This window comes from Plecotus auritus (genome assembly GCF_963455305.1).
Source record: "Plecotus auritus genome assembly, chromosome: 9".
NCBI classification, from domain to species: Eukaryota; Metazoa; Chordata; class Mammalia; order Chiroptera; family Vespertilionidae; genus Plecotus; species Plecotus auritus.
This window is the reverse complement of record NC_137783.1, coordinates 113382196-113399106: the sequence shown is the minus strand read 5'-3', so window position 1 is coordinate 113399106 and position 16911 is coordinate 113382196. Positions and strand designations below refer to the sequence as shown.

The following is a 16911-nucleotide window of genomic DNA, read 5'->3' as shown; positions in this document are numbered from 1 at the left end:
ACCACTCCTCTGTTCCTGTCTGTCTCCACAGGCCTTGGCTGGAAGCAGGCTGGACCAATTTTCTCGCTTTGCCTGTCTGCTAGCTGTCAATCTGAATCACTCAAGCATCTGTTTCCCACAGGGCTTTAGGTGGGGGGGGATGCTGTTTCACTCTTTGAGAATCAGACAGGTGTTTCTTCCTTGATCCAGAGCTACTCTTCCACAATAGCCCAAAGTATTACTCTGTCCTTAATTGGTCAGAGATCCTTGTATAGAGACTAATGGCATTGGCTGGCAACCTGGAGTTTTTTTTTTTTTTTTTTTTTTCAATATTTTATTGATTTTTTTACAGAGAAGAAGGGAGAGAGATAGAGAGTTAGAAACATCAATGAGAGAGAAACATTGATCAGCTGCCTCCTGCACACCCCCTACTGGGGATGTGCCCGCAACCAAGGTACATGCCCTTGACTGGAATCGAACCCGGGACCCTTCAGTCCGCAGGCCGACGCTCTATCCACTGAGCCAAACCCGTCAGGGCTCAACCTGGAGTTTTTAATCAGTCTGGTTTCCAGAATATTGCGGCTGAACTGACATATCTTCCAACCCAGCCACTGATAGCTCTTTGGGGCTATTCAGAGCCTTTGTTCCCTTTGTGTAGCTCAAAATAGAGGCAGGGTGGGGCAGGCTGTATTACCTGTGTTGAGGCTACTGGGAGGAGCTGGCTCTTCAGCAGAAAAATGGCTACTTAGGTTTGGAAGTTTACAAGTGTCCCAAAGCTGGATTCCTGGTCATGTCTCCCTGTCCTACTTCCCTCCACAGCCTCTTCTCAGGCTCCACAAATCTGTGCCTCTATCTGCACCACAGCCTCAGGTAAGTGTTTATAATTGAAAGGTCCTATGAACTGAGTTTAGTGGAAAGCAAAGACAAAACAACCACAAAACTGCTGGTTTCTCTCCTGCCAGCACTGCACTACTCTGGCCACTTTTCAGGCCACCTTTCTGGATGCAGCCTTTCTCGGCTATGGTCTTAGATCTAGATTCCCCAGCTGTAAGCAGCCCTGTGACTTTTCCTCTCCACAGTTGAATGTTATACCTGTCCCCAAGGAACAGGGCTTTGGTGCAGTGCAGCTGCCTCCTCACGCTCTCAGCCCAGTGGTTGTGTATCACTCTCTAGCCCAGATCCCCTTTCGTACCATTCTACAGGTGTCCTCTGCCCTTCCTGGTTGCAAATTTTCCTCTCAGCTATGTCTAACTTGTTAATTCTAGGTGGATGATCTCCAATTTAGTGCTTTTCCAGGATGGCCCCAAAGTAGGTGCACAACACATTAGCCAATTCAGCCACCATTTTTCTCCTAATCAATATTTGATATTTTTTAACAGAGGCTAAAATATTAATATTTAGTTGTACTTTTACAGAATGTACTTTACTAAAAGCTGATTTAACTACAAACAACTATTCATAATTTCTTTTTTTATGTCACTTATTGGCTAAACATATGTTCCAAATCTAAATTTATAACAAGATAAATTATTTAAGGAATCATATCCTTTCTGTCTCTAATGAAAACCTAGAACTTTATATTTTAGCATACAATAAACTATATAAAGGACAGAATCTCACCAAAAGCTAGTGTTTCTTATGTAAAATTGTTGTTATTTGAAAAAAATAATAAGAAATTAAGAGGCATCCTTAGAATGAAAAATGAGGGACACTCGGTCTCGAATCTGTTTGGTCTTCACACCATACACAATAGGATTGAGCAATGGTGGGACAAGCAGGTATAGATTGGACAGAAGAATATGAATGTAAGGTGGAATGTGGAAGCCAAACCTGTGTGTAAAGAAAGAGAAGAAAGCCAGGAGATAAAACTCAAGAAAGACACAAATGTGAGCAATGCAGGTGTTAAAGGCTTTGAGCCTGGCTTCCTTCTGAGGCAGACTGAAGACAGTTATAAATATTTGAATGTAGGATAGTGTGATGAAGGTTATATCAAAGCCAAGTATACTGAAAGCCACAAACAGACCATAGATCTTGTTGATTCTAATATCTTCTGCTGCCAATTTCACGATGGCCATGTGCTCACAGTAAGAATGGGAGACCACAGTGGTCCAGTAATACTTCAACCTGCATTTGATGAGGATGATACTAGGAGTCACAAGAAGGACTCCTCTGAGTGCCACCCCAACCCCAATCAGAGTGAGAAGTTGGTGGGTAAAAATGGTTGCATGTCTCAGAGGATTACAGATAGCCACATAGCGGTCCAGGGCCATGGCCAGCAGAATACCTGATTCAATGGACTGCAAGGTGTGAATAAGGGACATTTGCAAGAGACAGGCATCAAAGTATATCTTTGGCAGATGAAACCAGAATATTCCCAGCATTTTTGGCAGGATACAGGTACTGAGAGCAATGTCTGTAGCTCCAAGCATTGCCAGGAGGAGATACATGGGCTCATGGAGGCTGCGCTCAGATTTGATGATGACCAGGATCAGAGAATTCCCAAACAGAGCAATGATGTACATGGCACAGAAAGGGATGCCAATCCAAGACTGAACAGCCTCCAGACCAGGGATCCCCACCAGTGTCAGCATTGAGGGCATGAAGACTGTGCCATTGAGCTTGAACATGATGGCTTAGATGGAACTCCCTGCTTTAGAGCTTCTGATTTAAGGTGTCATTGTGGGTTATCTCTCTTCTATTTTCTGTACTCACCTAAATTTCTGCAAAATATGAACTGGGAAAATTTTTACCTAATAGAATAACAGCCATATATTAAAATTTGTTGTAATTGTTTATCTAGAAAGTTTTTTTTATCACAATCTGATTAATTAATAATATATCTATTTTTCATATGTATACAAAACTGATATTATTCCATATTACTTTATTATAATAAATCAGTAAACATCAAAACCAAGAACATTGAATGCCAAATATATTCTGTAATATTATATAGGTGATTATATTTTTTCGGTTTATGATTTGATTTCTGATTAAAATAAATAACAGGTTTAACATATTTTTACAAGCACCTTTGGATACTATTAAACAACTCTGTTTCTATTTATTTGGCTATGGATGTGGTAATCTATGATCCAAATACATATTTGCTGGCAATTCTCATATTTAAACATTAGTACAATTCCTTGGACATTTACTTTTCTCTCACATATTGAAATTAGGCACACAACTAATACAAATTAAGGTCAATATTCTTTTATTAGGTATCTTCTATAGGTGGGGCTCTGTGCAGGGTCTGGATAAACAAACAGCAAAGCTACAGAACTTATCAGAAAATGAGGCTGAACCCATTTGACTATTTTGCACTTCAATTTTACACGAGAATATTTGATCTTATGATTACACTATATCATGCTTCCTGAGTATGTTTCAAAGCTAATAATGATCTTGCTGTGTGATAAAAAAGATTTATTTATATTTGCAATAACTTTTTTGGTCATTTTTCTAAATCAATTTAATTCTACTCCAAGAGCCTCTACTCAGAAAGGCTACACCAAAGCAGATGAAGATATATGAACAAAAATTATCCTCTCACTTCTTGAATTTCAACAAATAAGAATCTAAGTCTGAATGTATATTTCTGTAAAGGGATATTAAATGCACATACATAAAAAAATTAGATCATTTCCTTTAAGATTATTTCAGTTTTGGAGAATCAATACATCGAAAAGCTCACTTCTCTGCTGTTCTAAGCAATTGTTTAAGTGATTACTGAGTAATCCAGGATGCAGATAATATGTAATCACTAATTATTAGTCTTCCTAGCAGTTTAGCTCTTATATATTCCTTGAATCTACATGGACAAGAACTACTTCTTAACTCTCTGGATATTCTATTTCTGATGTTTGCTATTCCTCTCATTAACTCTTTACTCCTAATCCTGGCTACCAGTTATCATCTCACCACAAACACACACACACACACACACACACACACACACACACACACACACATCAGTATTTAGAAAATTTATAGAATCAGGCTCATTTCAAGTATCAGTAATATGTACTGATTCTTTTTTCTCTTCAAAGTGAAAAGAAAAAAATTTGGTTTTCAGGAAAATGGCCTTCTCACCTGTCCATCTTGAGTTTTTCACACTTGCTGATCACTTTCTTTGATAGTCTCTATTAGCTGTGACAGAGCCAGAGTTGGTCTGTGAACACATTATACAAGAGTCAAAACTACCTGAAGGAAGCTTTGTTCTGAGGATGAGTTAATATCAAAGAAAAAGCTGATGTCTACCCTGATGAAGATTTATTACCCCCAGTATCTTAGACTCTTATCCTTGGCAAAAACTCATGGCATTATAATTCATATTGTTCTTTAAGAAACATTTACTTTTGATCACTTGGCTTTGTGTGCCTACACCAAGAGGTACACATCTGAGGAGTTGGTTTTTATTTTTATAAAATAGTTCAGAAAGATCTATTAAAGGACTTTTCCTCCAAACTCCTGCTAGCACTCTGTAATTCCACCCAGTTTGGTGTTCATTTTTTACTTATGCTGTGTGGCCACAGACTCTCTTTGTTCAATAGGGTTGTGCAAAATTATTTTCAGGCATCATGGACATCCAGTTGTAAATGAGCCAAAATGTGGTCTACTACATTGCTGCCTTAGTCTTATAGGGTTATAAATTCAAAAGGTTGTTTGTTTGTTTTTTCTTAATCACCACTCATCTTTGCTAGTGAAGAAATACACCAAGCTCACTGACCATTTAACTCTCACTTATTAATTCTATTTTCAACTCTTCATACCTTCACAGAAGTTCTTCATGTGAGAGCCATATTCTCTTAGTTTATCATTGCTGCCATTACTCCATCTTCCTGATTCACATTCTTCTCTAACTTTTTATCCTAATAAAAGAATAATATGCAAATTAACCATCACTCCGCTACACCCACAAGCCATGCCCACCAGCCAATCAGGAGCGATTATGCAAATAAACCCAACCAAGATGGCTACGGCCACAGAGAGCAGGAGGGAGGCTTGGGTTTCCCCAGCAATGGAGGAAGCCAAGCTTTCCGCCTGCCCTTGCCGGCCTAGGCCTCCACTCAAGGCTACAAAGTTTCAATGATAGAAGATACATAAACCTAAACAGAAATGGCGGCAGCCAAGGAGCTGGAAAGAGCAGGAGGCTAGGGTTGCCCCTGGCAATGGAGGAAGCCAAGCTTTCCGCACACCCTGGCCTGCCTAGGCCTCGCTTAAGGCTACAAAGTTTCAATTATAGAAGATACATAAATCCCAATAGAAATGGCTGCCACCACGGAGCAAGCAGAAGGCTTGGCTCTGCTCCAGGCTACAAAGTTTCAGTTGTAGAAGTTAAATAAACTCCAGCTACCAGGGCCTCGACTTGGGTCACCAGGGGGCGTGGCTGGCCTGCAAACCATGACAGGGCCCTCGCCCAGGCCGCCCCACACCCCAAGGGAACCCCCAGCCTGATCCGGGACACCCTTCAGGGCAAACCAGCTGGCCCCCACCCATGCACCAGGCCTCTATCCTATCTAATAAAAGAGTAATATGCAGATTGACCATCACTCCAACACACAAGATGGCTGCCCCCATATGGTCAAAGATTCTGCCCCTATGTGGACACAAGATGGCCACCACAAGATGGCCAGAAGGGGAAGGCAGTTGGGAGGGACCAGGCCTGCAAGGGAAGGCAGTTGGGAGGGACCCAGGCCTGCAGGGGAGAGCAGTTGGGGGGGACCAGGCCTGCAAGGGAGGGCAGTTAGGGGTGACCAGTCCTGCAGGGGAGGGCAGTTAGGGGCAAACAGGCTGGCAGGGGAGCAGTTAGGCATCAATCAGGCTGGCAGGGGAGTGGTTAGGGGGTGATCAGGCTGGCAGGCAGAAGTGGTTAGGGGCAATCAGGCAGGCAGGCAGGCGAGCAGTTGGGAGCCAGCAGTCCTGAATTGTGAGAGGGATGTCCGACTGCTCGTTTAGGCCCGATCCCACTGGGATCAGGCTTAAATGGGCAGTTGGACATCCCTTGAGGGGTCCCAGATTGGAGAGGGTGCAGGCTGGGCTGAGGGACACCCCAACCCGTGCACGAATTTCGTGCACCGGACCTCTAGTTCATTATAATATATTAACTACCCCTTTGCCACACTATCCTTTTTCCTTTAATTATCTATCACCATGTATCTGAAAATCTCACAACATAATCTATATGTTTATTTTATCCAACTAATAAACTAAATAATATTAGAAAAAAACATAATTCTGGAAACTTATGCAGCTCTGAATTCTATAGCTGGTTTCCAGTTATTTCTATTCATACATTCTTCCTTTTTTAAAAACTCTGTAATAACGTATCTCTAGCAGCTATAAGACATTTGTTACTATTTTACTAACTCTCTTTTTTTTCTCTCAATACAGAAGAAGTCTCTTCCAGGTAATTTCCCTAATTATGTTTTGATATCTATTTATCATTCCTTACTCCTATTCTAGAAATTAGATATTTTTGGTTGTTTATCACCTTTGCCCCCAAAGCCTGAATTTTCCTTATGTACTCATTGACCAATTATTTCCTTTCTGATAATATATATTTCAGGTTTAAACACATTTTCTTATAAGAGGTGCTATTATTTCCTCTTGCTAATATTCTCTATGACATTTTATTTCCTTCTATAATTCTGAGTGATATTCTGCAGTATTTTGCTAATCAGTTTAAGAGATTTTTCAAACCATTGCCATAAGACTTTGCATACACATCTTTTTAAACTTAATTATTCTGAAAAAAATCAAAATGAAATTCTCTCCAAACAAAATGAACTATTTAAGGTCTCTTCTAAGTTAAAATTTGTGCAGTCCTTTTAATCATTTTCTTTACCGTGTTCATGGATTGGTAGAATCAACATCATTAAAATGCCCATACTACCCAAAGCAATCTATAGATTCAATGCACTCCCCATTAAAATACCAATAGCATATTTCACAGATCTAGAAAGAACTCTCCAAAGATTCATCTGAAAAAAAAACAACACCTGAATAGCTGCAGCAATCCTGAGAAAGAACAAAGTAGGAGGGAGTCATTACCAGATATGAAGCTGTATTACAAAGCCACTGTTCTCAAAACAGCCTGGTACTGGCACAAGAACAGACATATAGACCAATGGAATAGAATAGAGAACACAGAAATCGACCCAAACCACTATGCCCAATTAATATTTGACAAAGGAGGCATGAACATACAATGGAGTCAAGACAGTCTCTTCAATAAATGGTGCTGGGAAATTTGGTCAGACACATGCAAGAAAAATGAAACTAGACTACCAACTTACACCATACACAAAAATAAACTTAAAATGGATAAAGGACTTAAACATAAGACGGGAAACCATAAAAATACTAGAAGAGTCCACAGGCAGCAAAATCTCAGACATATGCCAAAGCAATATCTTCACTGATACAGCTCCTAGGCAATGGAAACTAAAGATAAAATAAACAAATGGGACTACATAAAAATAAAAAGCTTCTGCACAGCAAAAGAAACCATCTATAAAACAACAAGAAAACCCACTGCATGGGAGAACGTATTTGCCAACAACATCTCTTATAAGGGTTTAATTTCCAACATTTACAGGGAACTCATACAACTTACCAAAAGGAAGATAAACAACCCAATCAAAAAATGGGCAATGGACCTACATAGATACTTTTCGAAAGAAGACAGAAGAAAGGCCAAGAGACATATGAAAACATGCTCAAAGTCACTAATCATCCGAGAGATGCAAATCAAAATGACAATGAGGTACCATCTCACACCTATCAGAATGGCTATCAACAAATCAACAAACAACAAGTGTTGGCAAGGATGTGGAGAAAAAGGAACCCTCATGCACGGCTGGGGGAATGCAGACTGGTGCAGCCACTGTGGAGAACAGTATGGAGTTTCCTCAAATAAACTAAAAATGGAACTTCCATTTGACCCAGTGATCCCACTTCTAGGAATATATCCCAAGAAACTAGAAACACCAGTCAGAAAGGATATATGCACACCTATGTTCATAGCAGCACAATTTATAATAGCTAAGATTTGGAAACAGCCTAAGTGCCCATCAGCAGATGAGTGGATTAAAAAACTTTGGAACATCTACACAATGGTATAATATGCTGCTGTAAAAAGGAAGGAACTCCTACCATTTGCAACAGCATGGATGGAGCTGGAGAGCATTATGCTAAGTGAAATAACTCAATCAGAGAAAGATAAACATCACATGATCTCATTCATTTGTGGAATATAATGAACAACATAAACCGATGAACAAAAACAGATCTAGAGACAGAGAAGTATTGATCAGATGCTCAAACCTCAGAGGGAAGGTAGGGGAGGGTGAGGGTAAGGGGTAAAGATCAACCAAAGGACTTGTATGCATGCATATAAGCAACATCAATGGATGCAGACAACAGGGGGTGAGAGTTAGGGCAGGACTTGGGGGGTGGGGGGAAGATGGGGGGATAAGGACACATTTGTAATACCTTAATCAATAAATAAAATAATAAATAAATAAATAAATAAATAAATAAATAAATAAATAAAATAAAAAAGACTCATGTTTTGTTTCTATAATCACACTCTATCCTTTTTTTCTGCCTTTCTCAAAATACCCTTCCTATGTTGCTCTGACACCTTTACACTGCTGATGCTGGGAATACCATTGAGGACTATGTTCCTCTCCATGGTTCTCTTTCCACTCATTTTATATATGCCCTGCCCAGCAGTATTGCCCAGTCCATAGTGTCACTACAATAAACACTGGTTAAGAGTAAATAAATATTGCCTCTACAAAAATCTAACCTTAATATGGGACACATATACTAAACTGCCTCTTAAATAGTTCCATCTTGGTGAAGTGTTTCTACTTCAAGAAGCAGGGAGAAGTAGTGAAAATCCAAATTTGGACATTAGATTCAAGTATCTACTTAATACCACTTTCCAGTCATATAGCCAATATATCTCAATAGGTTCTGGACTCCTATAAAGAGACCTTTTATTATGTATAATTACATATGGGGGGAGAACCTCAATTTCTCTAGAAAAAAATTGAGTTGCCCATCATTTCTTCAAATCCAGCCATATATTGAGTGACTAAATACTTAGCAATAGGAGGCATAATTTTCATGTATGTTAGTAATATTACTCATAACATTACATGACCTTACAAACCTGTCATAGTAAAATGTATGCTAGAAGTCTGTAAACTAACTTAGAATTCTACAACTGTTTTCTTATACTTTCTGTGCTTCTAATACTTGCTTTAGGCTTTCTCTGCATCCTCCTTGTCTTTCCCATCTGACAATTACTAATTTATTATTAAACTCTCAACTCAAACATTACCTTCTGTATAAAGAATCTCTTAATATTCCATACAAAATTCAATTTTTTATTTTTGTCCTCAATATATGACTATTAAATACACCTTACTAGAAATTAATTAATATTTTATTTTATCTCTATCTATGTAATATAAAAATGCATAAAACAATTCAGATGCAAATTCACTTGCCCTGTTTTCAGATGTATATCTGCATGGAGGAGTATGGGGATTAGCAAAAGTGAAGAATAAGTCTAAGATAAATGCTAAGAATCTGAGTTATCTTAACATATAAGCTTCCTCTGTTTATCTTTTAGTACTATATTCAAATACTCACCTAAGTCAGGAGATATTCTTGCCGTAGTTAAAGATCTAAAGTGATTCACCATCGATGACAAGGAAAACAAATGGTGAAAGTGCTCATTAGACCAAGAGGAACTCAGTACTACTTGTTTACCCTCTCATGTCTTAAGTAAAATCCTGACAACCTAAGTATCATTCTCCTTTTAGTATTTCATAAGAGTGACCCCTCATGCATAATTATAGGGTGCAATTTCCCACAGTCCCCATAGATTGTTTCTTAACATTTATCTGTGTAGATCTTAGAATCCCCTAAAAAAAAAAAAACATACTCACAAGCTCAATTCTTTAGTCTTTTTATGTGCCTGCCTTGATGTGCTCATGTAGCTATACATACAGTTATAAAGAAATTGTTTTCAATGAGACAAACAGAGGACAAATATAATATCAGCAGTTGGGCAAGATTATGATGCAATTCTCCTGAGGAATGGAGTTAATAGAAAACATATCAAGACATGTCGTCATATACAATATAATATTTTTTTCAGCTTTCAATGGCTTCTAAAAATGAATGCACAAATATTGGGAAGAAAAAGTAAGTGCCAACTCAGGTATCTTATTCCCAGTATACTCAGAGATTCATGATTTAACTTCATGAAGCTGAAAGAAGTGAAAGTAGAGAACCCTCCCTAACAAGAGCTAATCTAAACATGTTTGAGATACCTATTTAGACCACATGGATTTTTTTCTGTTTAAATCTGTAAACAACATTTCTATCTTTTATGGAAATTATTATTCTTAGAACTGTTAAACTATCATATCTATATATATAAAACCCTAGTATGCAAATAGACTGAACAGCAAAACAACAGAACAGCTGGTTGCTATGATGTGCACTGACCACCAGGAGGCTCACAGAACATAATGGACATTGGCCCAGGCAGGATGGTGGAGTAAGTGAGCGGGGATGCCAGGCCAAGGTGGGGTGCCTGTCACTGTCATTGGGGCGAGCCTCTGGCAGACCCCAGTCCCACCTGGTGTTTGCACCTGCTGCCGGCACCAGCCCTGCTTGCACCCATGACTGGTGCCCAGCACTGGCCCTGATCACTTGGTGCTGTCAGCAGGTATGAGCGGCAGCTATCAGCTCCAATCGCTCCTCAGAGCTTCTCCACTTCCCACTGCTCCTGAAGGGCAATTGGGGCAGCATCCACTGCTCACACTTGCTGAGGGCACTGCCCGCTTGCACCTGCTTCTGGAGCTGGGCCCAATGGCTCAGGCCATCAGAGGGTGTAAGTGGGCTGGTGCTGTCAGCGAGTGGGAGTGGTGGAGGTGGGAGTGGGGTTGCTGGCAGACAGGGGATGGAGAGCCATGGTGGGAGGGGCCAGGCCGGGGGCATGGAGGATGGGCGGAGACCTGCCCCTGTGCCCACCGTGGCCCACAGTGCCTTTCAAGGTGTAGGAATTGGTGCACTGGGCCCCTAGTATAGTATAAGAAAGTGAAGGAAATATAGAACCAAATAAATGGTAGCAAATATGTGTACTGAATTAAAATTCTTTAATTTTCTAGGCACTTCTTAATTTTCAAATGTTACTCTTTGACAGCTGAATTTGCCTTTCAAGAACAGTCAAGTATCAACCAAATAAATTGTAAGAATTTTGAAAGTTTTGCCTTAACCGCTTTGGCTTAGTGGACAGAGCGTCAGCCTGCAGACTGAAGGGTCCCAGGTTCGATTCTGGTCAAGGGCATGTACCTTGGTTGAGGGCACATCCCCAGTAGGAGGTGTGCAGGAAGCAGCTGATCAATGTCTCTCTCATCGATGTTTCTAACTCTCTATCCCTCTCTCCCTTCTCTCTGTAAAAATCAATAAAAGATATTTTTAAAAAAGAATTTTGAAAGTTTTAAGAAGGATCAGAAATTATTTTAAAACATGAATGAACACCTGGATTTTTATTGTACCTAGAAACAAAAATTAACTTATTTGCATTTATATTTCACTAAAGGCCAATGAAAACTTGTTCTTGAAATATGTTTATATTTCTGAGAATGATTTTTGTTTCACAATAACACTGAAAGACACTGTTCAAAATTTTTAGTCTCCACTTCTTTATAATGTTATGAGAAATTAAAGACACTGAATGCAGAATCTTTCCAGAGTTTATTGTCTGTTTTCACAATCTTTTACAGAATATATTTGAAATAGGCATCTGCAAAGTAAAAAGCAAATGAATCTTATGCTGTATTTGAGGTTTTTTAAATATTCAGTTTTATGCAGTCCCATTTATTTTTATATATTTTAACAGTCTGTATACTATTTATCTGAATAATCCATCCTCTTTTAGACTACCATAGAGATACCATGTTGAACATTTGGGAAAATGGAAGTTTAGGCCATGGCTTGGTTTGATTATTTTATTTAGGCAAAATTTTGTATAAATGAAAAATAAAATATAACTTTTTAATTTTTTGATAAGATAATATTTAAATATGGATGTGTAAAACTAAAAATGCTAAGTGATAATTAGTTTTATTCACAATGTTCAAAATTATGCCACCTTATAGTGCCTCAAGATGCACATGACAACCCAGCTGAGGTATAGTTTTCAGGAATGGCAAGATTATTCTTGTAGTTGTTATGAAATCAGAAAATATACTGTGGTTTTTGGAGAACTGGAGTTGTTAAGACCTTGCAGGAAATTTGGTAGTGTTCAGCATCAACAGAGCACACTGTTGGTGAGGTGTTTTTTCAATGAGACCCCATCATTTTTTTTTTATAAAGCACTGAAAACACAAAGGTTTTTCTATCTTCAAGGCAGTTCCATCAACTTTGAGATGATGTAGTCACAAAGAAAGTTCATGATATTGAAGTGCTAAATCTAATAATAGTAGCTCCTATGATGAACTCAAAATCACTGGAATGAAATTTGAAAACATTTCAAAGTCTTTCTACCTTGTGACAATTAGAATGTGCTTGGCAGAGAGATGAAGGCATGGTTTAGTTTCATTGCTATCAGGAAATGACTACACAAAGGACCTCTCAGGGGACAAGGATCTTGACAATATATATCTACATCCACACCCACACAATACACATCCTCAACATATATACTAAAAACCTCAAGTGTTGCCCTAACTGGTTTGACTCAGTGGATAGAGCATCGTCCAGCGGACTAAAGGGTTCCAGGTTCGATTCCGGTCAAGGGCATGTACCTTGGTTGCGGGCATATCCCCAGTGGGGAGTGTGTAGGAGGCAGATGATCGATGTTTCTCTCCCATCGATATTTCTATCTCTCTATCCCTCTCCCTTCCTCTCTGTAAAAAAATCAATAAAATATATTTTTAAAAAACCTCAAGTGTTAAATGATCCTTTATTTGAAATCCTCAAATACAGGTTTCACTCTACTACTTTTCTCCTTTTGGATATTTGTAATTTTCATCCCAGAGGTGAGGAACAGGCATCTGATTAATCTCAGTTTTTAGGTTCAACTCTAATATGACTTAAATACTTTGTAGGGCTAATATAAGAATAAAATGCAATTAATAAATGGATTTTTATGATTATATTTTTAGATAAAATCTTTCTCTGTATATACCACCATCAGCACTATACTAGATACAGGAGATATTAAAATGAATTAGACAAAGTCCTTTTTCTAAATCCCTTTTTATAGCTGCCAATTCAATGTTTATCTTAGGAAGTCCTATATTATTTGTTATCCATTTCCATAATTTCACGGTATTTTTGCATGTATTTCCTCATTTCAATCACCCTTCTATATAAATTCATTACTTCATAGAATGCCATACATTTTTACTGAGACCAGTAAAAACAAAAATGTTCAAGTCATAGGACATTTTTATTGTCATACACACGGCAAAATGTTACAAGACACTGAGTAATAAAATATGAAATCACTAAATATACACCACAAATCCCCAATTCTAAAGCTACATTTTAATATTATGTCGTTTGGAAGTTATATAAAGAACTGAGCCCACAAGGAAACCTCAGTTAAAGCATTCTAGAAGAGATGCCAAGAAAAGTCTGAGCTTAGTCTTCAAGAGTAAAGATTATTTTACCATGTGAAGAATAATAAGTCATTTCTACTAGATAAACATTAAAATAAGAGTGAGAAAAAAATAAAAATAGAAACAGTTTCAGAAGTAAGGTCTTAAGACCAAAATGAGAAAAGAGCATCAAGAAAAAAAATTACAGTTAGATATATAACAAAGTTGTCAAGTAAAAATAATCTGGCTTTAGTCATTATGGAGATCATCGGTCACATTTGTAATTAAAGGATGGTGAGTGTGGTGTTCATGGTGAAAACATCGCACAATTTTGTGTAGGACAGATGACCATGGCTCCACATGAAAAATCTATTACAAAACCTGAACACAGTCATACGAGGAAACTGCTGCTTATTGCCCTTACACACTCTGACAGTATGTTTAATCAACTACACAAAATATCAACATGTCAAACTTATATAAAGAATGTGGCCCTAACCGGTTTGGCTCCATGGATAGAGCGTCAGCCTGCAGACTGAAAGGTCCCAGGTTGGATTCCCAAGTGCTATCATTTGCTATCGGCTCACTGTATTTTATATTAGGTCAAAGTCACTAATCTCCATGTATAATTGTCTGTACGAGGCTGCACCTGTATTATATTTAAACTTTATATTTAAATTTTTGATAAGAATCTTTTTTTCTTAAATTCACAAACACATTTACAACAATACTTATTTAAGGTAAAGGTCTAATACAGTTTATTGCCCATTTCTAATATATACATCTATGTGTGACTATTATTTTAGATATAACTTCCAAGGAAACACAAAAATAGCAACAAAACAATGAATATAAGTAAAATATGTATGTTCTTTCACATAGAAACAACTGTTTCTGTGTGGTCTATAGTTATAGAACTTGCTTTTATTTTTATGTTTTTATTTTTATTGATTGAAATCAATAAAAATTGAGAGGGAGAGGAAGATAGAAACACCAATGATGAGAGAGAATCATTGATCAGCTGCCTCCTGCTCACCCCACACTGGAGATTGAGCCCACAACCGAGGCAGGTGTCCTGACTGGGAATAGAACCATGACCTCCTGGTTCATAGGTCAAGGCTCTAACACTGAGTCACGCTGGTTGGGCAGAATTTGCTTTTATTGAAAAAACATTTCTTAAATATGATAACTTAGCACAAAAAAATGTTAAAACTTATCTTTCATATCTACTTCACCTTTTGTCTTAAATTCAAAATCCAATTTATACTTCAATTACATGATAATTCCATTTTATGTTTTTTTAATATGCTATGCAAATATTTTGTGGAAAACAAGTAATTATAAATACATTTCAATGGATAAATTGTAAATCCACATATTGTATAATTGATCATCACAAAATAAAGACTTTAGAGCCTTAATGGTAAAGATTATAATGGGTGTGATCATAAACAATTATACTACATATAATTTTATTTCACATTTTAATGCTTTACACTATTTTCTATGCAGTGGCATCAATATCACTTGATATTTTTAAACAGAGGCTAAAAATAGTAACATTTAGTTGTGCTTTTACAGAAGGTACTTTACTAAAAGCTGATTTAACTACAAACAAGTATTCATAATTTATTCTTTTGTCACTTATCAGCTAAATATATGTTCCAAATAATTCCAAATTTATAACAAAAGAAATTATTTTAGTAATCATAGCTTTACTATCTCTAATACAAACCTAGAACTTTATATTTTAGTATACAATGACCTTTCTAAAGCACAGACTCTCACTAAAAGCTAGTGTTTCTCATGTAAATTTTTTTTATTTGATAAAAGATTAATAAGAAATCCAGAGGCATCTTTAGAATGAAAAATGTGGGACACTCGGTCTCGAATCTGTTTGGTCTTCACACCATACACAATAGGATTGAGCAATGGTGGGACAAGCAGGTATAGATTGGACAGAAGAATATGAATGTAAGGTGGAATGTGGAAGCCAAACCTGTGTGTAAAGAAGGAGAAGAAAGCCAGGAGATAAAACTCAAGAAAGACACAAATGTGAGCAATGCAGGTGTTAAAGGCTTTGAGCCTGGCTTCCTTCTGAGGCAGACTGAAGACAGTTATAAATATTTGAATGTAGGATAGTGTGATGAAGATTATATCAAAGCCAAGTATACTGAAAGCCACAAACAGACCATAGATCTTGTTGATTCTAGTATCTTCTGCTGCCAATTTCACGATGGCCATGTGCTCACAGTAAGAATGAGAGACCACAGTGGTCCAATAATACTTCAACCGGCATTTGATGAGGATGATACTAGGAGTCGCAAGAAGGGCTCCTCTGAGTGTCACCCCAACCCCAATCTGAGTTAGAAGTTGGTGGGTAAAAATGGTTGCATGTCTCAGAGGATTACAGATAGCCACATAGCGGTCCAGGGCCATGGCCAGCAGAATACCTGATTCAATGGACTGCAAGGTGTGAATAAGCCACATTTGCAAGAGACAGGCATCAAAGTATATCTTTGGCAGATGAAACCAGAATATTCCTAGCATTTTTGGCAGGATACAGGTACTGAGAGCAATGTCTGTGGCTCCAAGCATTGCCAGGAGGAGATACATGGGCTCATGGAGGCTGCGCTCAGATTTGATGATGACCAGGATCAGAGAATTCCCAAACAGAGCAATGATGTACATGGCACAGAAAGGAATGCCAATCCAGGACTGAACAGTCTCCAGACCAGGGATCCCCACCAGTGTCAGCACCGAGGGCATGAAGACTGTGCCATTATTGAGCTTGAACATGATGGCTTAGAACTCCCTGCTTTAGAGCTTCTGATTCAAGGTAGCAGTGTGGTTTATCTCTCTTCTGTTTTCTGTTCTTACCTAGATTTATATAATAATCTGATTATATGATAATGTGATTTCAAATGGCATTTTGTGAGATATACTCACGTTAATGGGACAATTAAGTGTGTCCAAGAATGCAGATATAGGCTTCCTGGATGATTTTTATCAGATTTCAACCTCTGCTGTATTTTTTCTCCCCCTTCACTTTTCACTTGTCTCTTTCTCTCTGTGCTGTTTCCTTTACTCTCTCGTTCTCTCACTCTCTCTGATACACATAGACAGTAACAGGCACAAACACTCTCACTATTGAAAGAAAACACATTCTAGTAATATAAAGGCATATGCTTGTGTAATGTCAATTAAAACCTATTTCATTGAATATCAGTTTGGTGTTCTTTATTAATAAATAGATACTTATGGTAATAAGTATTTGATATTACCAAATACT

At 37.9% G+C, this 16911-nt stretch overlaps 2 protein-coding genes across 2 annotated transcripts; both read right to left on the bottom strand.

Annotated features, from left to right (window-relative positions):
• Positions 1 to 1655: 1655 nt before the first annotated feature.
• Positions 1656 to 2606, bottom strand: LOC308233358 (olfactory receptor 52A5-like; the record flags this gene model as incomplete). The annotated part of the gene is made up of 1 exon (XM_080640283.1): positions 1656 to 2606. The coding sequence occupies one exon, from the start codon at positions 2604 to 2606 to the stop codon at positions 1656 to 1658; it is 951 nt and encodes a 316-aa protein (XP_080496409.1).
• A 12807-nt stretch (positions 2607 to 15413) lies between these two features.
• LOC308233663 (olfactory receptor 52A5-like) lies at positions 15414 to 16418 on the bottom strand (the record flags this gene model as incomplete). Its single annotated transcript, XM_080640638.1, has 1 exon — positions 15414 to 16418. The coding sequence occupies one exon, from the start codon at positions 16416 to 16418 to the stop codon at positions 15414 to 15416; it is 1005 nt and encodes a 334-aa protein (XP_080496764.1).
• Positions 16419 to 16911: the final 493 nt, after the last annotated feature.